Source organism: Mercenaria mercenaria, chromosome 11 (genome assembly GCF_021730395.1).
Source record: "Mercenaria mercenaria strain notata chromosome 11, MADL_Memer_1, whole genome shotgun sequence".
Lineage (NCBI taxonomy): Eukaryota > Metazoa > Mollusca > Bivalvia > Venerida > Veneridae > Mercenaria > Mercenaria mercenaria.
Genome location: NC_069371.1, coordinates 49,067,813 through 49,081,278, shown reverse-complemented (window position 1 = coordinate 49,081,278; position 13,466 = coordinate 49,067,813). Strand labels below are relative to the sequence as shown.

The 13,466-nt window shown below is 34.7% G+C and overlaps 1 protein-coding gene across 1 annotated transcript; it reads left to right on the top strand.

Annotated features, from left to right (window-relative positions):
- Positions 1-4,187: 4,187 nt before the first annotated feature.
- On the top strand, positions 4,188-13,089 carry LOC123532607 (uncharacterized). The gene is made up of 5 exons (XM_045314075.2): positions 4,188-4,293; positions 8,900-10,370; positions 11,434-11,703; positions 12,302-12,439; positions 12,878-13,089. The coding sequence occupies exons 2-5, from the start codon at positions 8,906-8,908 to the stop codon at positions 13,072-13,074; spliced, it is 2,070 nt and encodes a 689-aa protein (XP_045170010.2). The 5' UTR covers positions 4,188-4,293; positions 8,900-8,905; the 3' UTR covers positions 13,075-13,089.
- The last annotated feature ends 377 nt before the right edge of the window (positions 13,090-13,466 follow it).

The following is a 13,466-nucleotide window of genomic DNA, read 5'->3' as shown; positions in this document are numbered from 1 at the left end:
TCAATAAACAATCTTAGAAAATCGGCAACCAAAGTTTTAATGGGATATTCAATGATAGCTAATACTCCATTCCTCACTGTGAAGAACAAAACTGAATTGGCGCAACAATGCGTTTTTATTGGATTTAAAAATATTTCAAATTAAAATCAGGAGCTGTATTTTGATCGGACGGCGAATTAAAATTTAACTAGAGTGGGTCTTTTTTGGCCGTTTCATGTATTTATCGTAAATATCAAAAGATACAGATTTAATATAAATTAAATAACTTTCTTACATTTATGGAAAAGAACCAAATATTTTTAATACGCTACAGCGAAAATATAAATTTAGAAATGAACGTTATTCAAACCACGTTTACCCAATGAATCGCGCAAACGAACATTGGATGGTTTGTCATAAGTCCCAAAGTGGTTTTTACCCGTATATACGCAAAAATACAACTAATCCTTGAATAAAATACTTAATCTAGTAAAATTTACACATACAGTTCGATTACTAGGTCATCCGTGTTTACACTTCTTCAAACCAAAATTTCTCTACTTACAAAATGACTTTTCTACTTGCTGAATATGTTTTGTTTTAGCTTGAGCTCACGTTTTTCTTATACAAGACGCACTAAAATATGGAACCCTGAGTTAGGTTACAAAACTCAATCTTTAATGTTTACAAACATGATGTTTACGAAAACGAACTGTACATGTCGATTCGATGTTAATATATTTATATATAACTGTCTGAAACTCATGTGTATTAACCACATATTTATGTAACAACTTTTTTTAACACTTAAAAGTGTAAATATTCGGATTGCATGTTATTTTCGAGGATAAGATGGGTATATATTAATCATATTTAGACTTCGGGGAAAAATGTGCGAAATCAGAAACTTATCTACGTGTAGGGTCTGTTGTTACAGTATGCATGAGAACACATAGCAGCTAGGCAATAGAAAATTAGTTTTTAGATTCTCATCCCCGCCCGCCCCTATCTGAAACCCCCCGCCTCGAAATTTTTTATTGGTCAAAATCCAGATATCCAAAATTTCATGTCCGGATACTGGTACACTTTCATAAACATTGCATAATTCTAGAGTTTAAAGAAAATGTTTAACATATTATGGTAATGCAAAGACAATTTAACAGCATTTGACAGTATCTGATATTAAAATTTACCATGACATTACCTCTTATTATAACAAATTAAGAAAAATGATCATAAAATATCGGCAATTCACACGACTAGCAGACGTTCTGGCAACCTACTTTCGATTTCAAAAACTTTTAGAAAAAGGTAAAGCCAATGTATTTTCTTATCCTTATTTGATTGTTATTGATTTTTATTGATTAGAAATAAGTATCTGTTGTCTGGATTTCAATATTTCAATTGTGTTTAACATGGACATTTGCCTTCGTGGGGAAGCCTGACATGCCATTTTTACGTGCAAAGTATAATGAATTACCGCGCTATTTGTTTCATAGATATGGAAATAGGATTAAAATATGCTCTGCATGCAAGTGCATCTAATTAAGAAATATCTGATTTTTTTTCAAGTGTAGAAATACTAGATTCCTCGTATTTTAAACTTTAAGCTCGAAAGTCAATATCATCATCATCATCGGTTCCTAGGGTATATAGCTTTTAGCACATGCTCAGCAGGAATTACAGATTGATTGTTTTCTTTAAAAATCGTGGCTGTACTTCAACAGAACTAAATATTTTGAATTTTCAAATACACTGAACAGACAAATATAAATTTGCCGTTGTTGTAGATTTACTTTTTTGTATAGGATACAATCAACCATCAGACAAAATGATTTACTATCACATTATAAACAAGATAAAAGTTTATGACATAAAATTATTTTGTTCATTTCAAAATTATTTCAAAATGGGTTTTACATATACAAGCATTTCAAAGACACAGCAATACACACTAGAATATCAATACAGTGATATTTTAAATATAATTTGTCAGACTGACCTCCACAATACCATATTTCCAAATTAAAAAATAAAAAATAAAAAGTGCCCACCCGCCCCATTTTTTCTCAAAATTCGGATGAGAATCTAAATATTTATTTTCTCTGGCCCTATAGTTAATTATTTTACATTATACGCCAGACGTGTAACATTCCATGAAAAGTCCAGTGTACGGATGTGTGGCAAAGTACCTGGGAGGTTTCTGGAATTGGCGTTTCTTCTGTTTCAACTATTATTTCTAACCAAAGAAGTATAAAATACATTTTTATAGCTCTTTGTTCTAGCATTTCTTCTTGAGGAGTCGCCCATTTAGGTTACCGGTGGTGACTATAGATAAACTCAAAAACAGCCAAGGTAACTTAAATTATAGGTTGTTTGCATGCTGAACTTTTTAAGAAACCGAGAATATTCAAGAAACAGTTCAGTTAAATACAGAACAGAAATGATACCACTATGTACAGTTTAAATGAAATAAATCGAATATCCAGTGCATTAATGATCACTTTCATACAAAATAATGCATTTACATCTAATTATAACAAAAATACTTTGCATGTAAAATTATGATCATGCCGGGCCTCAAATTGCGCAGTGGTTTTATTTCATGTAAATTATTAAACACAATAGCATGTATAATTAGGTGTATATTTTGAATAGGCTAGGTACGTATCTTTAACCTTATTTGGAAGACAGTTAACTGTATAAAATCCATACAACCTTATTTCTTACTCTGAACCATTGTGAATTTGTATCGCACGAACAAAACTGTGTCGACACGCGATGTTTGTTTTCAACAATTACTTCTTATTTTCGTCATAAAACGTTAATTGAAGTACCAGCTGTTACAGATACAGATCTATTGGTCAACATTCTCTAGTGACATCCATCAGAAGGTGGATATCTGTAAATAATCAAAGTCTTAGAGGACTGGTTGGGACGGATTTGGTATTTATGTAAATGACTGCTTCCCTAAATATGTCTATTTTGCAGTGGAAAACTATTTGTCTTTTGTTTCTTTTTGTTGGTTTTTTTTTTTGGTATACGGACTAATGTAATAAATACCTTTTTCTAGGACAGACTTTACCTGAATGTATATAAAAAGAATGAAATACAGCGTCACCATGAACCGTCCTTACACTTATTTATGAATATTGCATTAATTGCGCTATGAATAGCTCCAATTCATAATACATCTAATGCCATGATATTTCAAAGAAACATTTGCAAGCTTACACTTATCAGGAACTTACATAATCTAAATAATCATCTTAAGAAAATGCAGACTGTAATGTAGGTTGAAAACCACTAAATTTGGTTATTCTTTATTTCAGACACAATCCGCTTATGTGATGAAGTTATTTCGACACATTTTATAATAACAGAGACTTTTATTCACATAAAAACTATATATCTAGTACAGAAAAATGAAAAAGTGTGTTTGTCTGGTTTTATGTAAGAAAATTACGATGTCATGTAACAAACCACTTATTGAATGCCTTACCGGTCAGTCGTCCTTCTGACCTCGTGCAGCAGTTTTGACTATTGCCCGGCAAACCATTCGATCAGTAAGTATGAAATATCCCGGATCAACGTACTACTATATTACACTGGGGCGAAGTAAAATGTATCACAAAAAAGCCAAATAAATATACAAAATACGCGGAATTCAAGTTAAACACCAGACGTTTGAGTAGTCATTCAGTTGCGGTGTTGCGCGGATTTTCAAAAACTCTGTACCTATATATAAATATATTCTTAGATGTAATCGTAATTTGATTTGCGTTTGTCCTAATTACGTTTGTTATCTTGGCTGATATCAGACCCCAACAGTTTATTTTGTATGTCAGAAACAAAAGTATACGGCATTACTTACCTTACAGGGTCACAGGTTATATCGATCAGGTATATTAAACGCCCTTACAAAGATAAGGCATGAACACACTTTTGAAAGATTACATATATCATTATTTGTAATTTTAAAGGCCTATTACCTGGCAATTAACTTTCTTTGTTTACCTAAACACAGCTGTTAAAGATTCCTCAAAAAGATACAAAGCACAACTCTTGGCGGTAAATTTGTAAATATTAGAGAGCAAACATTTGGTCATTTTAATAAAAAGCTTAATTAAAGAGGTAATGTTATGCTAATATTTTATAAAAGAAACAGATTAAACATGTGTTACCTCCGTGACGCAAATGTATATCTCATTGATTTTAGACCACATAATATAAATCTTGAAAATCAGGAGTCCAAATTCTAACCAATTTGAAATGCGTTTAACTTAGAAGAATCACGGAGCTTATTCTTCAATCGTAAGTATGAACATATTCTGTTTTTTAGGTCGTAAAACTAAGTTTAGGGACAAGCCTGAGAACGGAATCAAAGCATTATTGAATTTTGAAAGTGAACCTAGAATCGAATAATCAAATGCTGAAATTTTGAGATTGGCTTTCAAACTTTCGGTGTAAAAATTTTGCACGCAGTAATTACACATTATTTATCTGTTTTGTTTTTGGGAACGACGTTTCCACAGTATAGAGTGACAGTATTTGAACTTAAAGATTGGTTTTTACAACCGAATGATGATTTTGTATTTTGTGTGCGCATCATTAGTATCAGGTATTTATATCAAACCAATTAAAATCTAACAGCAATACAACCAGGCGATCATTTTATGGCGTATTTTTCCTGTTGAGATTAGAGTAACAGCGACATAATTTTGGTCAAATGTGTGACTTTCCTGGCTTTAAATGGTGGAGGTGAAACAATGAAAACCGCAGGTGCCCATCCGGGCATTATTTCGTCAAAAGAGGTCACCTTGGTAGAATTGTCGACATTCCGTAAACCAGCTGGATGGCTTGAGCCTTCCTCACATAAAGAATTCTTCACTCCAAGCGAGATTTCGAGCCTGTATCAGTGACGGGCAAGTGATCTGAAGCCATGGGAGCCCGTTTTATTCCTACTGAGGTTAATACTGCTGATAAAAATTACTTCTACGTAAATTTAAATAACTAGGCCTAGACAATACATTGTCAGCTATTCCTATTAGGGTTATGCGATATTTCAAATAATAAAAACGGTGGTTTCATTAAAAAGACTCTTAAACATCGTATATTTCATCCAAATATTCGTCAATATTTTCGTTAAGAAGCACGATAATTGCAATAAATTGTTCTGCAATACTTTTAGATAAACCATTATGATAACCTTTCAAATTTCCATATTTTCCATGCATAGCAATTATAAAGATTCTACTGCACTTACCGTTGTTTCATTTTTTTACAAATGGCAGTTTTAAGTATCCAAGGTTGATAAACAAAGTTTTTTTTATTATCTAATTGTCAAATACGTCGCACTCGGGGATCGAACTCACGGACCGGATTTACAGTCTTATGCCTAACCTGTCGCAGTAACAGAGCTGTTGCCGAAAATCGTACCAAAATATTTATTATACATTTATTTTGTATACTGTATAGATGAGACTCGATAATTTGGATTATCCTGAAATGGCGCATACACATATTACAACGCTTGGACATTTCTGATATTAATTAAATCATAAAGCCCTCTTAAAAAAACAGATGAAATATTAAAGTAATTGTAATTAATAACGTAAAAAATCTGTCTTCACTTTTTTAAATATCATAAATGCAGCGAGCGAACTAACTCTTCGAATAATTATTCAATACTTTTATATTTGTCTTAATTTTAAAACTGCTATTTCAGTATCATATTTTCTTACTTTACTGACACCCGTCCGCTTAGCTCAATAGGGAAAGCGCAGATCTAAGAATTGCGGGGGCGTGAGTTCGATCCCCGGGCGGGACGTATATTCTCCGTGACGATTTGATAATAGACGTTGTGTCTGTAATCATTCGTCCTCCACCTCTGATTCATGTGGGGAAGTTGGCAGTTACTTGCGGAGTACAAGTTTGTACTGGTACAGAATCCAGGAACACTGGTTTGGTTAACTGTCCGCCGTTACATGACTGAAATAGTGTTGAAAAACGGCGTTAAACCCAACACAAAACAAAATTAATTTATTGACTATACAGGTATTGTGATGTACATAACAAAGAGCAGCGGTACAATTAATGTAAATTATATTTTGCCATAATTTGAATATTCGACTTCTGTCTTAGATATAGTTTTATGACAAAATGAAATATAGCAAAAACATGTATCACATGCAGGAAAAATATTTAGAGAGGAAAATCGGTATACGCCGCATGTACGGTTCGAAACGAAAACATTGTTATAGTTGCTAGGTATACAACCTCATTATGGCCTCTCGGCGATATATGACCATTTTGTGTCGATTTGCCGTAAAACCCAACTCACTCACTCACTCATTATGGCCTGATCACCATTAATTGAGCTCAATCTCAAACTTTATGTTGATATAATATCACCTTCATATGGTGGCTGATTAAGGACACTTCACTATGTCGCGTTGGCGTGCAATTGGCTTTTGTAGCCCGTTTCGTTGCTGTCCTTGCGTCCGAGTCAACGCGGCATAATAAAATCTCTAAAGCATTGTGTGTCATTTTGGCGCCCGAACCAAACTAACAACCATAAAACGCGACAGAATGAAACATTTTATTTTGCGTTGATAGACGAATCATTTATAAAGATTTTGTTTTGGTGTATTGGTATGTTGGCGCGTGCGCCAAGATGAAATATGCTGTTTTGTTATGTCGCTTTGGTGCGCGCACGGCGCTATGTAGTCCTTTTCGTAGTGTCGTCATGGCGTGAGCGACGGTGCGAGACATTTTGTTGCCAACATATTTTCAAACGTACCAGCTCTGACATACATAGTTCGAACATACTGAAACCAAGTGGATTTTCCAATGTTCAGATTTGTTTACGAACTGAATAGTTTTCTACCTGTTCCGTCTTTGATATTGGCATTTTTTTGTTTTTCACTTAAAGTAATGTTTGTTTATGGAACAAAACGAAATTACATGAATAGTTTATATCAAGGAAACCACTTGTAATTATTGCGAATTCGAGAAAGAAATGCACCCGACCTGCATCATTTTTTACATATCCACAATTATAATATAAATTAACATAATAGCTACGGCTTTTCGAAAATATCGTGAAATGTATTTTTCCACGGGAAAAATCAAGTATGTGTCGCTTTACAAGTGTGTAGAATGAAAACTTTACATTTGTGTACTTAAAAAAAACCACAAACGATATACAAATAAAGCCTATATGTAGATAACGCGGTTTTAATAGTCTTAAGCAAATCGTCGACTTTTTCATCATCTTTATTGAGTGGGTGTTCGGGTTTAACGTCTTTTTCAACATTTTGTGTAGCATAAACGGCAATATCTACTTGTAGCAGTGAGCCCAACTTTATAGTGCTACCCCACTGGAATATCCCGCCGTAGACACGTGACATGATATCCCAGCCAGTCATATTATACTGTCACCAGGCTGATCAGTCCTAGCACTACCCTCTTAATGCTGAGTGTCAAGCGAGGAAGCTACTATAATTTTAACACATTATATTATATAACAAATTATACACATTTTAACGACTTCGGTACGACGCGGCCACGGATCGAACCCACGATCTCCCGCGGGCGCTCTACCACTAGATTACTCAGGCGGTCTCATCTTTATTGACATGTTATATCTACATCACGTAATACTCATCCTAGATCTATGTTTGTTTATAACATATGCAAATATTTGCATGTCTGAGAATCTACTTTAACTAGTAAATTAACTATTCAAGTCAATAAAATATTCAATTTATGAAACGTAAATATAAATATAAAAATACTTCCATGTTGGATTATTTGGTCAATGATGCCGATAATATAAAGCATTAATTTTATTCAATCAACAATAAATTAAATGAGCCGTGCCATGAGAAAACCAACATAGTGGCTTTGCGACCAGCATGGATCCAGACCAGCCTGCGCATCCGCGCAGTCTGGTCAGGATCCATGCTGTTCGCTAACAGTTTCTCCAATTCCAATAGGCTTTAAAAGCGAACAGCATGGATCCTGACCAGACTGCGCGGATGCGCAGGCTGGTCTGGATCCATGCTGGTCGCACACCCACTATGTTGGTTTTCTCATGGCACGGCTCAAATGTAATTTCAAGACAGGAAAATCAGTGCTTTTGTTGTTTACATGGAGAATCAAGAAACGGCTACACTGTAATTAAGATATTAAAAACAAAAGCATATTCTATGATATATAGAATTAAAATACAGTTTGCGTTGTCTTCACACCTGAAAATCCAAAACACCCATGTACCATGAGAAGACAGATTTTTTATTGCTTTATTGATGAAATCAAATATACGTGGTTAAGTAACTTTTCATATTGTCTCTCAACATTCAAAAGTAATATGTCAATTTAGCTTTTAAAACATATACATGCCGTACACAAAATTTCTATTTTGATTTAAATTTTTGATGAGTTGTTGCCACTCACAGATTTGAACGATCTATCTAATCTTTTCATTTTAATAAGCGGAATTTTGAAAGCAAAATGTGATATCGTGGAATGAGAAATTTGAACATTGATATTTTTTAATATGCTAATTTGTTTAAGCTCGATTGTGATGAAAGCTTTAAGCTTATCTGAACCACTCTCGAGTCCGCTTCTGGAAAAAAAAACAGTATTGGTGTCATACGAGGTGGCATGATCATGAACCCCGTGGGGCTTGAACCCACGACCCCTGGGTTGAGCGGTCAACACCTTAACCATCAGACCATCACTCGATATCAAAAATTAATGTTGACAAGATTCCACCACGTCAAATTATGTTTTATGTTTAGTTTGATTAATGAGCGTCTCATTTTAAAGAGGTTTTTCACTCTTTTTTTTTGTTTTAACAGAAAACTAAGGGACGTTTTATCCATATTTTCATTACCATTCTTTGTTACTTCAGACCACAATGAAGGCAAAACTCTGGATAATTTTACTTGTACTGGCTCTTGTGCTTATATGCGAATGTAAGAAGTCCAAAGGCGGATCGAAACACAAGTCAAAAAGTCATTCAAGTGGTAAAAGTAAATCGAAGGCATCTCATGGAAAAGTATCGTCGAAAAAGGTGAGCCATGCCAAGCAACATGTACCACAAACGAATAATCAAGTCAATAATAATGTAATCTCCAACACATTGAAGAACGTCGTAAAACACGCTGCAAAGTCAAAACAAGGTTTCAAGTGGAACCATAAATCAGTCAGTAAATATAGCAAAAAATCCTCAAAGTCAGGCAAGTCAAAGAAATCAGGTTCTAAAGACACAGCCGTGAAATATGTTTCCAAACATGGATCGCATAAGTCACATAAATCGAAATCCTCGGACAAAAGTAAATCTAAACATTCAAAATATGTGAAGTCTAAAGGTAAAAGCAGCAAGAGCAAAAAGTCTAAATCTAAGTCTAAGCATTACAGTAAGAGCGTCCACAAATCAGTTTCAAAATCCAAGAAGTCTTCATCAAAAAAGTCTAAATCTAAGTCTAAGCATTACAGTAAGAGCGTCGACAAATCAGTTTCAAAATCCAAGAAATCTTCATCAAAAATGTCTAAATCTAAGTCTAAGCATTACAGTAAGAGCGTCGACAAATCAGTTTCAAAATCCAAGAAATCTTCATCAAAAATGTCTAAATCTAAGTCTAAGCATTACAGTAAGAGTGTCCACAAATCAGTTTCAAAATCCAAGAAGTCTCCCTCAAAAAATACTAAATCTGTTAAGTCTAAGCATCACAGTAAGAGCGTCGACAAATCAGTTTCAAAATCCACGAAGGTTTCATCAAAAAAGACTAAATCTGTAAAGTCTCCGCATGAAAGTAAGAGCGTCGATAAATCAGTTTCAAAATCCACGAAGGTTTCATCAATTAAGTCTAAATCTGTAAAGTCTCCGCATGAGAGTAAAAGCACCGAAAAATCAGTTTCAAAATCCACGAAGGTTCCATCAATTAAGTCTAAATCTGTAAAATCGACGCATGAGAGTAAGAGCACCAAAAAGTCAGTTTCAAAATCCACGAAGGCTACATCAATAAAGTCGAAGTCGTCTAAGAAAAGCAGCAAAGAGACGTCGCACAAATCTGTTACAAGTTACAGTTCACCTAGTAAACACACGAAAGAAACAAAAACTGGCACTCGTACAAGTAAGAGTAAAACAAGTGAATCACACACAAGTTCTTCATCTGGGGTTAGTCGTACAAGCATGTCTCGTACATCCAGTGACATTGAGACTTCATCATCGAGCAGTGTTGACCTAGATACCAGCAGGAGCAGCAGCAGCAGCAGCAGCAGCAGTAAATCTTATTCATACTCCTTTTCGTACAGCCTGAGTTCTCTCCATGATCCGAGAGGAATAGTGTGTAAAGGAGCCAATGGGAAACATAGATTGGGTAAGAAACCTCTTGTTCCTCACTATATGATCATATGATCATGAACAGTTTTTATACCGTTGAAACCTAATATCTCGAACATACTTTTCTCAAATTTTCGACTATCTTAAAGACATTTTAAAGTCCCGAACCGAAAATAGGTGTACAAAATATAATTTCGGTGACCTATTGACAAACTGCCCTAACCTTAGCCAAACAAAACCAAGCAATTTGTTATAAACTTCTTATCATTATTTTACAATTCATTCTTTTCAGCGTTCTAGTTTAGCTTCGTGCCAGTGCATTTATATCTGTTGTTCCACTGTAATGCATTAATTAACCCATGACGTCGTTGAAGTGATTATATATTCTAATATGACAAGCAATGCTGAATCATCAAAACGAGATTATGTTTACGTCACGCCCACATGATCTTTAGCGCGGTGTACATTTTGTATGCATCGAGAAATAGAACTTTCAAATTTGATCAAATATTTTAAACTGTTAATGTTTAAAACGAAATGTCACATTCCAAGGAAGACCAAGAAAGAGCGCAACTATATTTTATCTACTGTTTAAGACACGTCGTACAAATAATTTCACTCGGGCTGCGCCCACGTGAATTTATTACGCCCGACGTACAACCGTCCATCATGCATAAATAAGTGTTAAAACACAGTTTTGCTATATATCTCACTTAGGAAATAATGTATAGACCAACCGTGTTTTAACGTTATTAATGCACGAAAATAGGTTAACCATCCGCGAAATAATTTTACGAGGGCATAGCTTATTTTGTTTTACATAATTTCAAATCTAGAATGCTTTATAATAAATAAAACTGTAGATAAAAATTAGAAGCGCTCTTTCTGGGTCGCAACAAAAATATCGACTCCATTGCACGTTAAGATGACGTCATTTTAACGCAAGCGTGTTTTAACAGAAACAATCTGATATGAAATTTTGATATTACTCTAGTGTAACAACACTGACGTTTAACTCGTTTAAAAACTCAGTATGAGCAGACAAACCTATCCTGTATAAAGCATGGTGCTAAATGTTTAACTTTACGCTGATACTTTAGGACTCTTTGATGACCCTTTTGACAAGTGCCGACAATGTAGATGCCTCCTTAATGGCGGCGTTATATGCAAGCAACGGAGATGTCCAAAACTCACCTGCGGAAGGAAAAAACAAATATTCCCATCTGATGCCTGTTGCCCTACGTGCGATCACGAATGCAGCGCAGTGAAATGCATGTATCCCGCTTGTCCAAGGCGGCTGCACATATATGAAGATAATTCGTGTTGTCCTCAGTGTGGTTGCAGATACAAAGGGCAAATGATACCTGAAGGTTTGAAGCAAGCTTTTTAAAAATATAATACTGTTTTCTTTCTGTTAATTGTTGTCAAGACTTAAAGCGATTTATTTTTGAACATTTTTGCCGGGAAGTGTGAAGATCTTCACATGTAATTTGATATTCGACGTAAAATATATATCTGACATTGAATATACCCTGATCTTTCCATACCTGTAACAATATATACAGAATGCTCATACTGTTGACCTTTTAAGTTAGTTTGCTTCTATTGAATTTTTTTTCTTTATAGGAAAAAAATGAGTCTTCCTTTAACAAAAAAAAACAACAACAAAAAAACAAGAATACTGTCCTATCTATTCCATTTAAAGAAAATTCCTTTTTATCATAAAATTATTTTTAAAAATCGGATTTATATTATATTCTATATTGATTGAAACAGCTTTGATCTATCCACCATACACACAAAAAAACCCAACATTTTGTAAACATGTCACAGAGTCGAAATAAATGTAAAAGTTAAATGGTTTAGTAATCCGAGATGCCATAGTTACTTCTTTGGTGGAATTTGTCACTGGCATACTTTTTATTTCAGCATCTCAATGAATTTAATTTGATATTTTTTAATATCTAGGTCATTTCGGCGACAGATGTGACGGTTGCACATGTTCAAATGGAAATGTGAAGTGCGACGAAATCCAATGTCCAGCAGAAAAGCTACAGTGTGTTGATCCTGTTAGGAATGAAACATGCGGTTATAGCTGCCCAAAAGGTAATTTGGCCTTAAAATCTCATTTAATGTTGTAGCAAGATAGTTCTCCAAGTTTCTTAACAAGAAGACCCCCACCTCACCCAGTTTCGTATATATAATATGATCCAATGAAATAACTGCTAACAGAATACAAAATATATAAGTATCATTAAATGATACCATCAATAGCGTTGTTCATTCAGAAATCAAAGAAATAAAATGAAACCGTATTCCTATAATTAAACGTTTTGTTTCTTACCCTTTCTGTCAACTTAACATTTCAGCTTTTGCATTATTTCAATATCATAATGGGATTGCAGGTACGTGCACACATGGGTACACCAGTTAGCGCAACTGTTCCATAGGACTAAAACAGCAATATAGTTTTTACGCACATTCCTTATCTATGTTTAGATTTTACAAACATTATGATTTTAAAATGTTGTATCTTTATAACAGGAAAGACATGTTTAGCAGACGGGATAGCTATTCCGTATGGCGGGTTACACGAAGTTGGTGACCGCTTATGCATTTGCTTGGGTGAATGGTTCGAGAACGCGTTCTGCGCGAGCAGAGCAATACCGTTGAACGTACAAGAATTAAGGTGGACTATGTGCGTAGAGGAGGGAGCTGCTCCAAATGTTATAATTACATAATTTGCTTTGACATAATCTATGTATTTTTCTCCAAATAAATAGTCTAGAAAATTTTCAGCGCTCTGTATTTTTATCAGAAGCGTAATATCTCACACGGGAAACACTGAAAATGTAACGTGGCAGTTCTATGCAAAACATTGATAGATATGTTCCAAGAACGCAGCCGTCCAGAGCAGTCCAGGCATTGACACGCATGCGAACAATACACATACAAATACATAGAAGAGGTCCACGAGTAAGAACAAGATATACGAAGGAACAGTTGCTCAGCCACCAAACGGTCAGTGGCAAAGCTCAACAAGGAATTATCCAGTTATCGGCACCAGGTGAATCCATAACACACGCAATGGTTGCGTAGATCATGGCATATAAATCACAACATTATCAAAACA

What these genes read in the sequence shown, in the direction of transcription:
- LOC123532607 (XM_045314075.2), top strand. Translation starts at nt 8,906, where the DNA reads ATGAAGGCAAAACTCTGGATAATTTTACTTGTACTGGCTCTTGTGCTT. An exon ending in AGGGCAAATGATACCTGAAG is followed by an intron (nt 11,704 to 12,301) that starts GTTTGAAGCAAG and finishes TTTAATATCTAG; the next exon opens with GTCATTTCGGCGACAGATGT. An exon ending in CGGTTATAGCTGCCCAAAAG is followed by an intron (nt 12,440 to 12,877) that starts GTAATTTGGCCT and finishes TCTTTATAACAG; the next exon opens with GAAAGACATGTTTAGCAGAC.